General features: G+C 47.2%; 1 protein-coding gene across 5 annotated transcripts in view; it reads left to right on the forward strand.

Moving 5' to 3' along the window:
* MYH11 (myosin heavy chain 11) overlaps positions 1–16,898 on the forward strand; it is a 155,982-nt gene that overhangs the window by 57,730 nt on the left and 81,354 nt on the right. For 3 of the 5 annotated variants that reach the window (XM_030798026.1, XM_030798025.1, XM_030798023.1), the window contains exons 4-6: positions 422–449; positions 11,971–12,073; positions 16,558–16,650. In XM_030798026.1, the coding sequence (XP_030653886.1) occupies positions 422–449; positions 11,971–12,073; positions 16,558–16,650 (224 nt within the window). Of the gene's footprint in view, positions 1–421; positions 450–11,970; positions 12,074–14,309; positions 14,331–16,557; positions 16,651–16,898 lie in introns of all 5 variants that reach the window. The other 2 variants (XM_030798022.1, XM_030798024.1) reach the window with 1 other exon arrangement.

The raw sequence follows: 16,898 nt of genomic DNA on the forward strand, positions 1-16,898 counted from the left end.
ACAGATGAAGGAACTGAGGCATGGAGTTTAAGAATATTTGCCCAAGGCCACAGAGCGGAGAAGTGGCTAAGTGAGACCCTGATCTGTATAGATCCAACATCTGTGTTTGGTCCCTAACCTAATCTGGGTGGGGTGGGCCTCCCGGGACACCTCCAGAGCTGATGTGGCTGGATGCTAGTGATTCCTGGATCAGTCAGGCTCCAGCATCTTTCTGGGGCTGCCTCTGGGACTTTGGGGCTACCCTTTTGGCTTTGGTCGTGGCCCCTGTGGCCTGGGCAATAAGCCCAGCTGACCTGTTGTCACTTCCAGTGAGGCCGACATGGAGAAGCTTTAGAATGCGAGGGCCTTGGGAGGAGCCAAATCCAGACCCTTAGCTCAGAGCTCATTTTAATTCATGGCTCTTTTTTCTTTCTGTTTGCAGATCGGGAGGACCAGTCCATTCTATGCACGTAAGTGGAACTGCTTTTTATTCTGTTTTTTTTTGTTTTTTTTTAATCTGGAGTCGAGATCCAACCTATGAAAGAAAAGATCCATGAGTGCAGAGATCTTTGATTTGTTCATGGTTCCGAGTGCCTCTCTTTATACCTGGCACAGTATAGATGCTCATTAAACATTTGTGATATATGGTCTTCTGCGGAGGCAGGCAAGCTTAAACTCTTAATGACACCTGGTATCATTTGGTTCCATACCTCTCCTCCTTCTAAAAAACTAGCATTTATTGAACACGTACTCTGTGCCAGGACTTGAACTAAAGATTTTATATGCAGAATCTCATCTGATTGCATAACAGCTGTCTGTGTTGATAGGGAAGATGTTAAACTATCACTTTAATATTTCACATTTATCAAGCCACAAACACATCAGTGCCATATTTGGTGGTTGGTGTCACTGTTTCTTTGAAGACCTAGGTACATAGGCAGAAGATAGTAACTCAATTTTAGAATCATTCAGAGAGTTTTCACTATTGTATTTATATGCAAGTAACATATATTAATATATATTATTGATTCGTTGACATTGAACTCACAGCCAGCAGCTCTGTGGCTGACGCCTGGATGAAGTTTATCTGATGTGTATTTCTTACATAATGGATATCACAACCTTATTGTGCTTGGAAACATGAGCCAACACTTGAGAACTATGCTGGGGACATTTTAGTATGTGTGCTGCCGTAGGGAGCACATCTGAGAGGACATTTTAAACTGCAAAATAACTAACAAAAAGCCACAAAAATACAAAAAAAGTGGCACTAAATACACTACAAAAAGGACACTTGTTTACAGTATGAGAGTTGAAACTAGAAGATAGAGCATTCCCCTGTTCAACCTGAACTGGGAACGTGTGCATTGGGGGAATCGAATTTTCCTTGCACTGCACATGTTCACAAATGACCACAAAAGTGCCATGAATATTGATTTTGGGGTTACAAATAACTTTCAGCAGGTCGGTGAATTTGCAAATATGGAATATGTAAATAGGATAGACTGTGCATATATATATTTACATAATATATAATATGTATTATATTTAATATATTTATATTCGTATATATATATATTCGAAGGTCTGGAAGCAACTAAAGCTGTAATCAACAGGGGTTATTTAAATAAAATATAACATTTCCAGGTAGCCACTACAAAGAGTGAGGCTGATCTATTTATGCTCAGAGAGAACCCTCTTTATAGATATACCGTTGAGCGGAAAACACAAGGGCAAACCAGCATATGCACAATGTAACCGTGCATGTCTTTAAAAAGAGCAGGAATATGTGGACATGCATATGTTTCCTATTTGCATGAAATTATCTGGAAGGACAATTAAAAACTAGTAGTAAGAACTGCAGATGGTGATGGATGGTAGGATGGCAATTAACTGTATCGAGAGAAGACTGAAACAGTTCATAAGTTTGGGGTTGATATAGACAGAAAACCTGGAAACAATAAAACAAAGGCAATTATAAACTCCAGGAAAAACCAAAAGTTGGGATGGAAGGAGAAGTAATCACACTGGACTAAGGAGCCCAGCTGTGCAAGTTTGGAGTATTTGTCTAGCCAGATTAATTACCGGTGATGGAATTGGCTCTGTGGGGAAAGGGAAGAGGATTAGATGGAAACTGAATTCTCATATTCCATGGTAGGAAGTAAACATTTGATGTTTGACAATGAATAGTCTGGATCTAGAGATACAATGCTACCTAGATATGTGGATATAAATGCTAAAACAACCTGCTGACCTGGTTTCCTAGTTTTCTGGCTTCTAGGGGTCACCTGCATTCCTTGGCTTCTGGTCCCTTCCTCCATCTTTAAATCCCACAGCATCATATCTTCAAATTTCTTTGTCTGGTCCCCCTACCTCCCTCTTAGAAGGCCCAGCACCTTTTTGGTTATAGTAGTGCCACCTAGATGATCCAAGACAGTCTCCTCATCTCAAGCAAACATATTCACAGATTCTGAGGATAGGCCATGGACATTCTTGTGGGAGCTGTTTTTCAGCTGACCACAGAGGCATTTGATCCCCTAGGAGCCAAACCCACGTGTGAGCCATATGTCATCTCCCCAGGAACCAAAATAGTGTTGCTCAACTGCCCTCTGTTGAGTGAATGAATTAAGTATGGTAACAGAGAGATGCAGGAAGGAGTAGGACTTTCAGGTGGCTTCCTAGCTGTGTAGCTATGCACGGGTCACTTGACCTTTCTAAGCTGAGCTTATGGAGAGGCTGTGAAGATGAAGAAGAGGCCACCCTGCTCTCATTTCCAGCCCCATGCCATCAGCAGGTGTTGCTTCATCTAAAACAGTGCTGTCCAACAGAACTTTGTGATGAGCACAAAGTTCATTTAAAATGTTCACTTAATTGAGCTCTTAAAAAGTGGCAAGTATATTGCAGAACTGAATTTTTAAGATTTTAGTTAATTTAGGTAGTGGTTCCTGCCTTGGACTGTGTGATGCTGAAGTATTTCTCTTCTCTGTCCATTCCTCTGACTCTACCACCTCTTCCTAGTTCAGGGTCCCGTCACCTCTCACCAGGGCCTCTGTAGCAGTCTCTTAAGCTCCCTGCTCCCATCGCTTGCTTGCTTCCTTCCTTCAATAAATATACATTATAAGACTATTCATTCATTATTCATTGAATAAATATTCATTAGCATGCTATCATAAAGTGTGGATTCCAGAACCTAACCCCTTGGGTTTGAATTCTGGCTCCATCATCATCTAGTTGTATGCTCTGGGAAACATGTCAGTTCGCTTCTCTGAGCCTCAGTTTCCCCATCTGTAAAATGGGAACAATAAGCACCCCATTGGGTTGTTGGAAGGATGAAACGAGTCACTATATGTGAAGAACTGAGAAACAGGCCACTGCCCCATGGTGAGCACTTTGTAAGGATCAGCTGCTATTGTAGTGAAAGTGCTCACTATTTTTTTAAAATCCTTCCTGCAATCCAGTATCCATCACGCAGTTTGTTTGTTTGTTTATTTTTGAGACGGAGTTTTGCTCTTGTTGCCCAGGCTGGAGTGCAATGGTGTGACCTTGGCTCACTGCAACCTCCACCTCCCAGGTTCAAGTGATTCTCCTGCCTTAGCCTCCCGAGTAGCTGGGATTACAGGCATGTACCACCATGCCCGGCTAATTTTGTATTTTTAGTAGAGACAGGGTTTCACCATGTTGGTCAGGCTGGTCTCGAACTCCTGATTTCAGGTGACCCAGGGAGCCTCGGCCTCCCAAGTGCTGGGATTACAGGCATGAGCTGCTGCACCTGGCCTATCCTGCAGTTTGTTTTTGTTGTTGTTTATTTTTTGGTTGAGACAGTCTCACTCTGTTGCCCAGGCTGGAGTGCAGTGGTGCGATCTTGGCTCACTGCAACCCCCACCTCTTGGGTTCAAGCAATTCTCCTGCCTCAGCTTCCCGAGTAGTATGCCATCATGCCCGGCTAATTTTTGTATTGTTAATAGAGTCGGGTTTTCTCCATGTTGGCCAGCCTGGTCTCAAACTCCTGATCTCAGGTGACCCACCCACCTCGGTCAGCCTCCCAAAGTGCTGGGATTACAGGCATGAGCCACTGCGCCCAGCCCATCCTGCAATTCTGATTCTCCCCACACTGGTTCTAAAGCCCCGTTCCCCTCCTGAAATGATTTCCTGCACCCATGAGAATAAAACTCAGATTCCTTACTGTGACTTCGAAGACTGAGTGTGATCCGCTCTTCCCTCGTCACTTCCTGCTGTCCCCCTCCCTTGTGGCCCTCCAGCTACGCTGGGGGCCATTCTGTCTCATACCCGGGCCCAGCATTTCCCTCCGTTGGACCTCTGTCCATACTGTTTGCCCTGCCTGGCCCACCCTTCCCTCCATTCTTCCCACAGGGCTCTCTTGTAACTTTCAAGGCTCAGCAACTCCCTGGCTTCCCCATCCACAGCCTCCCCTCTCCTCCCTTCCCCTCGATCTTCTCAGCCATATCACCCCATGTAGCAATGATATCTCCACCACAAAGCTATCTTGATTATTTGTTTACTTGGCCGTTGTGTATCTCCATCTCCTGGAATGCAGCGTTAGCAAGGACTTAACACACTGCCCACACACAGCCGATGCTGGAGAAGGAGGCCTTAGCCGTTGTTAGGGAGGAAATCCCAAAACGAGCCAACTTTTATTCGCAGGTGCATCCAGTCAGCCCAGAACCACCAACATCTTCAGTCTCTGTATTCAATTTTATTTTGCTTGTTGTGAAATTCAGCCGAAGTGACTTGAAGAACCTACAAGTTGACAGCAGGGCTGAGCTTTTAGCCATAGTTGGTGATCAAGAGAAGCCAGGCTGGAACCAACTGTTTGGTTATGCAGTTAAGAAACTGAAAATTGGCCGCGTGCCGTGGCTCATGCCTGTAATTCCAGAACTTTGGGAGGCCGAGGTGGGTGGATCACGAGGTCGGGAGTTCGAGACCATCCTGGCTAACACGGTGAAACCCCGTCTCTACTAAAAAAAAATACAAAAAAGTTAGCCAGGCATGGTGGTGGGCGCCTGTGGACCCAGCTACTCGGGAGGCTGAGGCAGGAGAATGGCGTGAACCCGGGAGGCAGAGCTTGCAGTGAGCCGAGATCGCGCCACTGCACTCCAGCCTGGGCGACAGAGTGAGACTGTGTCTCAAAAAAAAAAAAAAGAAACTGAAATTGGCTAGGTGTGGTGCTTATACCTGGAAACTCAGGGCCTTGACAGGCCGAGGCGGGAGGGTTGCTTGAGGCCAGAAGTTTGAGACCAAACTGAGGAACGCAGTGAGTCCCCATTGCTACAAAAAAATTTAAAAATTATCTAGGTGGGATGGTGCACGCCTGTAGTCCCAGCTACTCGGGAGGATGGGGAGGGAGGATCACTTGAGCTTAGGAGTTAGAGGCTAAGTGAGCTATGATGGCACCAGTGCACCTCAGCCTGGGCAACAGAGCAAGACCCAGAGACAGGAAGGAAGGGAAGGAAGACAAGAAAGGAAGGAAAACTGAAAGCTGAATAAATGTAATTTTTAGGTCTGGGTTGTATTTTGTCTAGCATGTAATCCATCCAGTGTAATCAGTTTAATTAGAGGCCATGGGCCTGGCTGGAGAAAGAGCTGTGTGATCAAGGGGCTAAAGTAAGAGGAGGAGGGTGGTTTCACATAAAATTAGAGGTAGGGGGGTGCTTCCAGGCCCTCGGGAGGAGTTTGAACTTTCATCTAAAATGGATGACAGCCTGGGCACCGTGGCTCATGCCTGTAATCCTAGCACTTTGGGAGGCCAAGGCAGGCTGATCACTTGAGCTCAGGAGTTCAAGACCAGCCTGGCTAACATGGCAAAGCCCCGTCTCTACAAAAAACACGAAAATTAGCTGAGCGTAATGGCATGTGCCTGTAATCCCAGCTACTTAGGAGGGTGAGGCAGGAGGATCTCAGCTCACTGAGCCTGGGAGGTAGAAAGTTGGCACTGAGCCAAGATTGCACCACTGCACTTCAGCCTGGGTGACACAGTGAGACCCCATCTCAAAAAATAAATACAACAATCAAATAAATAAATAAAATAGATGAGAATGTGCTAAGGGACTCAAGCCAAGGAAGGACAAACTTTGACCAGTGGGTCAAATCAGGCCCTTGTCTGTTTGTTCTAGATAAAGTTTTATTGAAACACAGCCTCACCCACTTGTTTACATATTTGCTTTTGTGCTACAGTGGAGAGCTGAGCAGATGTGACAAAGAATGCATGACCCTCAAAGTCTAAAATATTTACTGTCTGACCTTTTACAGAAAGAGTTTGCTAACTCCTAGCTTAAACAGTGGGAAAATGTGAATATTATTTATATTTTAATGATAGGATGAATGTTGAAAATCATTATACAAACAAGATATAAGCTCTACGGAAGTAGTGGTTATAAAAGTAATAATAGGTGGGCACAGTGGCTCACACCTGTAATCCCAACACTTTAGGAGGCCGAGGCAGGAGGACTGCCTGAGGCCTGGAGTTCAAGACTATCCTGGGCAACTTAGCGAGACCCCAAAAAATCAAAAAATTAGCTAGGTGTAGTGGCACATGCCTGTCATCCCAGCCACTCAGGAGGCTGAGGTGGGAGGGTCACTTGAACCCAGGAGTTCAAGATTACAGTGAGTCAAGATTGTGCCACTGCACTCTAGCCTGAGCAACAAGCAAAACTCTGTCTCAAAAAAACAAAAGTAATAATAAATTTTTGGTATCCCAGGTATTGTTCTAAGCATTTTATACAAATATTCACTCATTTAATTCTCATAAGAATCATATAAAAGGTCAGGCGTGGTAGCTCATGTCTGTAGTCCCAGCACTTTGGGAGGATGAGGCCAGAGATCACTTGAGACCAGGAGTTTGAGACCAGCTTGGGCAACATAGCGAGGCCTTGTCTCTACAAAAAAAATTAAAAATTAGCCAGCTGTGGTGCTGTGCACCTGTGGTCCCAGCTACTTGGGAGACTGTAGCAGGAATATCACTTGAGCCTAGGAATTCTCAGCTGCAGTGAGCTATGATTGCATCACTACACTCCAGCCTGGGCCACAGAGTGAGATCTTGTCTCAAAAAAAAAAAAAAAATCATACAAGATAAGTGTTTTTATTATACCCAGTTTATAATGGGGTAAAGAAACTGAGGTATGGAGAGGCGAAATGACTTGCCTAAGGTCACACAGGTAACTGGCAGAGCAGGGATTTGAACTTGAGCAACCTGGAGCCCATTATGCTATTCTGCCAATTGATGCTGTAGGGGAGAGAGGCGTTGCTTCTGCCTGGGGTTTTGCAGGACGTGTAGGAGTTGTACGGTACAAAATGCCAGGGTGCCTTGCCAGTCACATAAAGACCAGGGACTGAGTAGCTGTGAGGTTCATCAGAGACAATTTGGCTTTCCTACCAGTGGCAAACCACAGGCTGCAATGGACTTGGCAATATTCAACCCTGGGAGCCAGGACCAGCTGCAGAATTTGTAGAATTTTGCAAAATGAAAATGCTGGCTGAGTGCAGTGACTCACACCTGGAATCCCAGCACTCTGGGAGGCTGAGGCGGACAGATCACGTGAGATCAGGAGTTCGAGGCCAGCCTCGCCAACATGGTGAAATCCCATCTCTACTAAAAATATAAAAATTACCCAGGCATAGCGGTGGGCACCTGTAGTTCCAGCTACGTGTGAGGTTGAGGCAGGAGAATCACTTGAACCTGGGAGGTAGAGGTTGCGGTGAGCCAGCATCACACACTGCACTCCAGCCTGGGCAATAGAGCAAGAGTCAGTCTCAAAAAAAAAAAAAGAAAAGAAAAGAAAAAAGAAAATGCAGAGCCTTTATAAAGAATTAGGAAGAATTTCCAGATGGCAACATTAGAGTATCAAGCATAGGGTGGTCCCTGTGAGACTGTACAGGTCACACTCATGAAGCCAGCCTGGCTGAGGGGTTAAGTGGCCATTGGGTGGTTCCTCCCAGATGCTGGGGCTGGACTGATTAAATGGACTTGGCATTGGGGTAGTTACAAGGCCAGGAGGCCATAACGTGGTCATGAGTCCAGTCCTTCTCCAGGAAGAGGGAGCTCAGTACCAAATTCCCCAAGAAACAAGAAAGGAGTTCAGGGTGCTCAGACCAGGAAGGCATCTTCGCCCCTAGAGGTCAGCGGTAAGAAAAGCCACCCTATGAATGTTTCTGGACCAGCTCTGAGCACATCAACCGTCAGACACCCGCAAGCCTGGAGCTTGGGATGTTTTCTTTGGCAGAACCTCTCAGGGCAATTGATTTTTCTCAGCAGAACTTGGAAACAGTGGAGCCCAGCAGCTACACGGGAAGGCGTAGATTCCCAGAGTTTACATCCCACTCCCCATCCCGGGCAAAGTGGAAGACCATAGCCACGGACGGGGCACGTTGATGTCTTTGGGTTTTTTTGTTTGTTTGTCTGTTTTTTGAGATGGAGTCTCATTCTATTGTGCAGGCTGGAGTGCAGTGGCACGATCTCAGCTCACTGTAATCTCCACCTCCTGGGTTCAAGCGATTCTCCTGCCTCAGCCCCCCCGAGTAGCTGGGACTACAGGCGCCCACCACCTGGCCCGGCTAATTTTTGTGTTTTTAGTAGAGACAGGGTTTCACCACGTTGGCCAGGCTGGTCTTGAACTCCTGACCTCAAGTGATCCACCCGCCTCAGCCACCCAAAGTGCTGGGAGGACAGGCGTGAGCCACCGCACCTGGCGATGTCTTTGTTGTAAAAGGGAGGAGGTGAGAGAGGTTCAAGGCCAGGGTGGAAAGGAAGGAATCATTGTGGGAAAGAAGAAGTGAGCAGCAGCAGTCTAGGAACACTGGTTTGTCAGCATGAAGAGTGTGTTCCACACGTGTTGTTTGTGCACACCGCTGTCCTGATTCTTGTCTTGGATCTTAATAGTTTCACGACCACCTACGCAAGTGGTTTCCTACATCCAAAAATTTCTCTCCTTTCTCTTGCTTTAATCAAAATCCATCCCCTTCACTTGAGAATGAAGTCTAGCAAAGTTCCCAGGTTAGCCTGATTGACGTAATTCATACTTAGGTGTGAATGACTGAGTGGCTTGCTTCATTAATTTGGGCAAGTAAAGACTCCTGGAATATATGGCAGAACTCCGACGGAGTGGGGCTGGGACTTCACTCTGTCTTTTCTCTTTGCTGATTTGTTAAAATAAAAGGATAGGAGGCAGAACATGGGCCCTGGTGTCAAGTGGACCTAAGTTCAAATCCTGCTTCTCCTCCATTTCCTATCTGTGTGAAAGCAGGAGCAATTGTGGGCTGGAGCAATTTACTTCAACCTCTCTTTGCCTCAGTTTCCCCAGGTGGGTGATGGGGATAATTAATAACTCTCTCATTAGATTGCTGGGTAGAGTAAATGAAAAGATTTGTGAGCCCAAAGCCTAATACTGTGCAGGCCTTCAACAAATATCAATTCCCCTTCCCCTGCCCTTCTTCTGGCCTTAGAAAGCAAGTCCCTAGAGGGTTGGGCCTGTGTCATGGAACAACTTGGTGAAATGTAGTAAAAGGAATTCTGATTGCATTAGAATCAGAGACCTGACTTTCCATTCTGACTGTATCCCTTCTTTGCTGTGTGACCTAGGGAAAATTGCTTACCCACTCTGGGCAAGGCTCTTCCTTCTATAATAACATGGAGGCAGGAAGAGGATAAAGGAAATAATTCATGTAGAGCAGTTAGCAAAGGGACCCTTCCTCCTATATCCCCCCAATGACAAATGCCAATTCTCTCTCTTAAGAGATGGGATCTTGCTATGTTGCCCAGGCTTCTCTCAAACTCCTGGCCTCAAGGCATCCTCCCAAGTCAGCCTCCTGAGTAGCTGCGATTATAAACGTGGCCAGTTCTCTGCTGCACCTGGTTCTCCTCTTTTACACACACACACACACACACACACACGCACACACACACACACACACACATATTCTGGTCTTAGTTTTCCCTTCTGGGGAAATGGGGTAATGCCTTCATGGTGCCCATTTCATAAACTGCCTCTGAGGCCATGTGAAATAATGTGGCCATTGGGAAGGGAAGGAACCGCACAAAGTCACTGCAAGATGTTTCATCATTCTTGGCCATCAGACACTTGATTTCTGGACAGTGGGACCTGTAGGATTAGGCTCAGCAATTTGGGGCACTATTTTTTTCTTTCTCTTTCTTTATTCTTTTCTTCTATTTCTTTTTTAAGCCATGAGCCAAGTTATTAATGGGCCCTTGGCAGAGAAAATTAATTTCTTTATTTCCTAATTAGGAAGAAGAGCAGAGACTGTACTAGCTTTGGTGGCACTGATTCAGCACAGAGAACCTTGGGCTGACCTCGGGGTGAACAAATTCTTTTCCCAACTTAAAAAAAAACTCTCTTATATTTTAGATATTAAGTGAGCTCAGAAAATGAGAGAGATAAGGCAAAGAAAGGAAACACAAAAACCAAAAGTAAACTGAAAAATAGAAGAAGATGATAAACAAGTGAAGTTTTGGTCAAGGCACTGTCCCTATCTTTCACTAGGAGTGGTGGGACATAGAGGCAGTATCTGGATGGAACCGTTCCATTGTGATGATTTCTGGTGGCCAAAACAGGCAGCTAGTTCACAAAAGCCATCTTGGTAAAAAAAAAAAAAAAAAAAAAATCTACCTTCATATTCCAGGAGTACATACTTTTTTGATAAGACAAACCATGTCATGCTGATCTAAACGTATCAGTCATTTGCACTTTAGTGTGAATTACTTCAGCTGGGCTTATTCTTAGAAACTTGGCTGAGATCATCAGCTAGCCTCCTGATACATGGGGTGGGATTCCTCAGAGGATAAGGGGGCTTGCATCTACCCAGTAACCAATGGGATAACCAGTTTTTTGGTAAATTTTTCTTTCCATAAGGGAGCTTCTTAAACTTTAGGTCCTGGTACACAAGAGGCACTTATGTCCTTTCTTGAAGGCTGCTTTGTGCCTGGTCTTTCCATTTCTAGCAATGCTAATGATGTCTGCAGGTGGATCATGAGGTCAGGAGATCGAGACCATCCTGGCTAACATGGTGAAACCCCGTCTCAACTAAAAATACAAAAAAATTAGCCAGGCGTGCTGGCGGGTGCCTGTAGTCCCAGCTACTTGGGAGGCTGAGGCAGAAGAATGTCATGAACCCAGGAGGTGGAGCTTGCGGTGAGCTGAGATTGCGCCACTGCACTCCAGCCAGGGGACAGAGTGAGACTCCGTCTCAAAAAAAAAAAAAAAAAAAAAAAGTTGATGATTCCAAATAAACCTGTTTGGACCCGTGTAGGAAAACTAAGGTTTTCTTGCTCACCCTATTTTTTTAGAGATGAGGTCTTGCTCTGTCACCCAGGCTGGAGTGCAATGGTGTGATCATGGCTCACTGCGGCCTCAAACTCCTGTGCTCAAGCCATCCTCCCACCTCAGCCTCCTAAGCAGCTGGAACTACAGGCATGCACCATCATGCGTGGTTAATTTTTCTTATTTTTTATACAGTCAGGGTTTCGCTGTGTTGCTCAGGCTGGTCTTGAACTCCTGGACTCGCGTGGTCCTCCTGCCTCAACTTTCCAAATAGCTGGGTCTACAGGCATGTGCCACCATGCCTGGCTAATTTTTTTGACATTTTTTATAGAGGCAGTATCTCTCTGTGTTGCTGAGGCTGGTCTCAGACTCCTGGGCTCAAATGATCCTCCCACCTCAGCCTCCCAAAGTGCTGGGATCACAGGCATGAGCCACTGCGTCTGGCCCACCTTTTCACTCTTTGTATCTGAATTCTTTTATACGTCCTCTTGGAAGGAATAGATTGGGCATTGGACCTAGGTTGGGGACCCAGCTCAGCTCACTACCAGAGATGTGACCTTGGGCAAGTTACTTCCCCTCCGGGAGCCTCCGTTTCACCCTCTGGGAAATGGTGGTGATAATTATTTTTGTCCTGCCTGGCTCATGGAACTGCGGAAAGGTCACCATGGAACGTGTGCATAGACGATGTTCCTGTGTCTTTCAGAGGCGAGTCTGGAGCCGGGAAAACTGAAAACACCAAGAAGGTCATTCAGTACCTGGCCGTGGTGGCCTCCTCCCACAAGGGCAAGAAAGACACAAGTATCACGGTGAGTGGCAGTTCCCAATCAGAGGCCATGATTTAGCCAACCGGTCTCCAGCTGGCAGCCCAACCGAGATACAAACAGAACATCGTTGCAAGAACTCAGGCCCTGTCTGACTACCCCTCCCCTGAAGACTCAAAGAGGGACCGTCTTTTTGGCGAGCAGGCCTGTTGTGTATGGGTGATTTCTTGGTTCAGCTAGAAGCATCCCTCCAGAAGGGGGCCCGTTTTGTGAAATGAGAATAAGCCCTTTCCTTCCATAGCGAGATCTTCCTCCACGTCGGGGCTTCTCAGTGGTGGCACTGATGTCATTTTGGACCAGATAACTCTTCCTTGGAGGGGCTTCCCTGTGGCTCGTAGAATGTTTCACGACATCCCTGGCCTCGACCTGCTAGATGCCGATAGCCCCCTTCCCCTCCAGTTGTGACAACCAAAAATATCTCTAGACGTTGTCAGATGTTCCCTGGGGTGGGACAGTTGCCTTTGATTGAGAAGCACTCCTTTCAGTGAATCTCTGTAATGTCTCAGGGGTTAAGGTACCTTTTGGGTTCCCAGATTCCTCTACGTGTCCCACTGTCCCTGGGATGGAGATGCTGGCATCACTCGGCCCGTGGGCTTCAGTGCAATGCCATTCAGTAACTGTGGATTGAGCACCTACTGTGTGCCAGGCACCACTTGGGGTGGGGACCTGGGGATAAGTCTGAGAGATGCTATTTATTCTCTTCTCTGAGCTTCCGGACCTGTGGAAGAGCACGTAGTTGTCAAAGAATCCCTCAAATAAACAGATGATGACACAGTATGACTAAGAGCTTGGGAGGAAAAGAAGAGCAGGTTTCTAGAGTCATCCCCTCTAGGGCCCATCCTTCTCTTCCTCCTCGTGTGTCAGCCCTGCCCCATCTATCCTACAGGAGGGGGCACATGGTAGGGCCGCCAGGACTGGCCGGTGCCTCCGTCTGCAGGTTCATGGGTGGGAAGATGGTAGGATGGAGATCTGACCACGGCGTGGGGTGTCTCCAGTGTTCGCCATTCCGGATGTTGCTTTGCGCCCTCAGAGGGGACTCTGGGGCAGCCACCATGGCCGGCTTGTCCAGAGGCCCTTGGAGATCTGGGATGGGCGCTGGTCATGTCTTTGGAGAACTTTCCTTCTCCAAACAAATGCAGGAAACTCAAGATTCAGCATCCTAGAATTGTCTCTGGCAAGTTGGTTTCTAGCCATAGTGGGTGGGAACAATGGCCCCAAAGGCTGCGTGGCAGTTAAAATACAGTTTCCACTGCCTTCCCTTTCCCTAAAGAGTAAACACAGGAAGGCCGGGCACGGTGGCTCACGCCTGTAATCCCAGCACTTTGGGAGGCCGAGGCGGGTGGATCACGAGGTCAGGAGATCGAGACCATCCTGGCTAGCATGGTGAAACCCCGTCTCTACTAAAAATACAAAAAATTAGCTGGGCGCAGTGGTGGGTGCCTGTAGTCCCAGCTATTCGGGAGGCTGAGGCAGGAGAATGGCATGAACCCGGGAGGCAGAGCTTGCAGTGAGCGGAGATAGCACCACTGCACTCCAGCCTGGGCGACAGAGCGAGACTCTGCCTCAAAAAAAAAAAAAAAAAAAAAAAAAAAAAAAGAGTAAACACAGGAGATAATACTTTCTAACAGCTCATCATTATCAAGGGCCTACTATGTGCTGCTTGTTTTGGCTGCATGTGTAAACACAGCTCAGACATTGCCTCACTGGATACTGTTTTAAGGAGGCTAATGTGGCCCCAGTAATTATGAAAACCTTTGAAATGTCTGGATCTCTAAGAAATTAGAAAAAGGAGGGAATGGCTGAGCATGGGGGCTCATGCCTGTAATCTCAGTGTTTTGGGAGGCCAAGGTGGGAGGATGGGCTGAGCCCAGGAGTTCAGGACCAGCCTGGGTGACATAGTGAGACCCTGTCTGTACAAAAAAAAAAAAAAATCACGAGAATTAGTTGGGCCTGGTGTGCATGCCTGTAGTCTTAGCTACTTGGGAGGCTGAGGCAGGAGGATTGCCTGAGCCCAGTAGGTTGAGACTGCAGTGAGCTGTGATCGCATTCCTGCAGCTAAACAGAGAGAAAAGAAACAGTATCAAGGAAAAGGAGCTGACCTGTCTGTCTGGGGGACTCCAGGCTGTTTGGGGGGATCAAAGTCATGTATTCTCCAGCCCCTGATGTCCATGTGATGGAAATAACACTGACATTTGTTTTATACTGTGTTGTTCAACCACAGCAAGGCCCATCTTTTGCCTACGTGAGTAACTGAGAGTGTTTTCCTGGTGTGTAGGGGAGGCACGGAGTGAATTTAGATCTGCATGATCCTGTTGCACCCACCGAGTCCCGTAGCTGGTGGTAGAAATGGGGTAGGCCCTAGAGTTTCACAACTTAAATCAGTAAATGCACCAAGATACCATCCTGTGGGTGTCTGATGCCAGGGAAGGGTGTGGGGGTGCATTTACCACCCACGGGACGCCTATTGGAATCCCCAGGGTTGCGCTCCAGCCTGAAATGGATTTCTCCAGTTCAGAATGAACCCCTGCACCCTTCAAAGCATCCACTCCTGGTACCCTTGACTGGAACAACCTAGACAGAGACGTCTGTCCCATCTGGCTGAGTGTTTTAGGACTGTCAGGCCCCAAAGCTTCCCTGGCTCGATGGACAGTCGATGGCACAGCTGTGGCATGCCTCCCTCTTCTCTCCCTGCCATCATCCCTAAGTTTCTTCCCCCAGCCCTGTCCCTGGTGCACCAGTGTGTCCCTGTGCATGCGTGTGCAGTGCGTGTCTGTCTCTTGCATGCTGGTTGCTTGACTCAAGCCTCCAGAAACAGTCTTGGAGGTCGCGATGCACTAGCTTTGGTGGCGCGGTAAGGCCCCAGCTACGCAACGCATAACCTGGTCCTGCTTGGACCTGTGCATATGTAAACTCATCTCTAACACAGAGCTTGGGGGGCTGACGTATGGGTCCCAGCCTAGAAGAAACCCACAGGTGTCTTCCTTGGCTCCCAAAAAGATCATTCAGTCCATCTTAGTTAGACCCTGGGTGACCGTGTTGCAGATCAGAAGGAGAATTACAGTTCTTATTTGGGATCTGCTTTTGTGTGACCTTGGCCGAGTCAGTTAACTTCTCGGGGCTACGGTTTCGTCATCTATAAAATGAACAGTTTGAACCAGGTCCCCCCATTTAAAGCTCTCTTGCCAAGACTTTTCAACTTTACCTGCTAGAATCCCCTTTCTAGAAAGGGAGCCTTTTTCAGAGAGCATGGAGACCCCAAGTTTATGTGAACAAAAGTTATTCGTTTAGTCGTCTTCCCACCAACAAAGAAAGGCCCACGGTGCTCCTGGTAAATTTCCACCGGTCTCAGCTGTGGTGATTCCACTTGTGGCTGAGATTTGTATGCAGATGAGTCTTTTGCTTCATCTTTCTCTGGGAGCTACAAAAAGGAGAATGTGTGGACAAATAAAAACAGAAACAAATAGCAGCTTCCTGCTTTGTCCTGTAGACCAGGTACCCTGATGCCTTCCTGGCATGCGGAGGAATGAGGAGGAAGCCATGCCCATCCTTGTCCCCTCTAGACACTTTCCCAGCTCCTGTCCAGCCCAGCCCTGCTGCCTGGAAAGATAAGGAAGGGAAAGCTGGAGGGAGGACGAGGAGAAAAACTCCCAGAATCCAGGGCCAGGAGGCCTCGGGGCCCATCTGCAGCCGCCATGTTTTAGGGCTAGGCCAAGAGCAGCTCATTTGCTTTCCCAGCTTAACTTACCACATTGGCCCTTTCCTGCCATGATTAATCACGTGACCGCGTTTGTGCACAGGCAACCCCGCAGAGGGGGGCCGGTGGGCTGTGTACAGTCTCAGCTGCCTTTAACCCGATGAATGGAGCTCAGGCAACCTGCTTTGAAGCTTTATTCTGCAGTCCGCTAAGAGGATTCCTGGTGGGTTTTGTGCATCCCTTACTTGCCTGCTGTGGGAGACTTCAGAAAACCTGTCCTGAGAGAGGAAAAATTGCAACTTAAAAAAAAAAATTGCACTAAAATAATCAGAAGGAGGATTGTAGTGGTTTAGCTTGAAGAAGGCTGCTTGTTAAACATGAACAGCAGCATGACTGCCATGTACAGTGGGGCAGGTGGTGCACTGCACAACTCTGAGGGGGCACCATTCATCATGATGTAAATGACATCACTGACATTGTACAAGGCAGTGGCTTTGAGTGGCAGTGATGTTGCACAGATGAGCAGGCCCTAGTCTTGAAAAAAGTGACCTTCCTAGGGAGCAGATGTCCTAGCTGTTAGAGAGCTCAGACAGTTGCTTCTCTTCTTCTGAAATCCTCCTGTAAATCTGGACATTAGCATCAGGGTCTAAGAGGAGCTAGGAGATAGGAGAGAACCTGTGGGTTAAGGGCAGAGTTTTGTGACAACATCCATCCAAGGTAGAACTGTCAGAACCTGGGTTGCTTTCTCCAATAACTAGATGTGAATGAATTTTAGGGGGAGCTAGAAAAGCAGCTTCTACAAGCAAACCCGATTCTGGAGGCTTTCGGCAACGCCAAAACAGTCAAGAACGACAACTCCTCACGATTTGTAAGTAGCAAAGCCACGTGAGTTTTCCAGAAAAGGGTTGATGTCATGTCCTGCCTGGGGCTGCAGAGTGTTTGCGTGCAGAGGTGGGAGGGGCGTCTGACCCTGGAGAGATGGGCTGTACCTCACAATCTTGCAAGGGATCCTGCGTCTCACACCCTCATTCGTTCATTCATTTATTCACTATTCACTCAACAAATATTGATCGGCCTGGTGCAGTGGCTCACACCTGTAATAGCCAGAACTTTGCG

The sequence above is a fragment of the Nomascus leucogenys genome, chromosome 18 (genome assembly GCF_006542625.1).
Source record: "Nomascus leucogenys isolate Asia chromosome 18, Asia_NLE_v1, whole genome shotgun sequence".
Lineage (NCBI taxonomy): Eukaryota > Metazoa > Chordata > Mammalia > Primates > Hylobatidae > Nomascus > Nomascus leucogenys.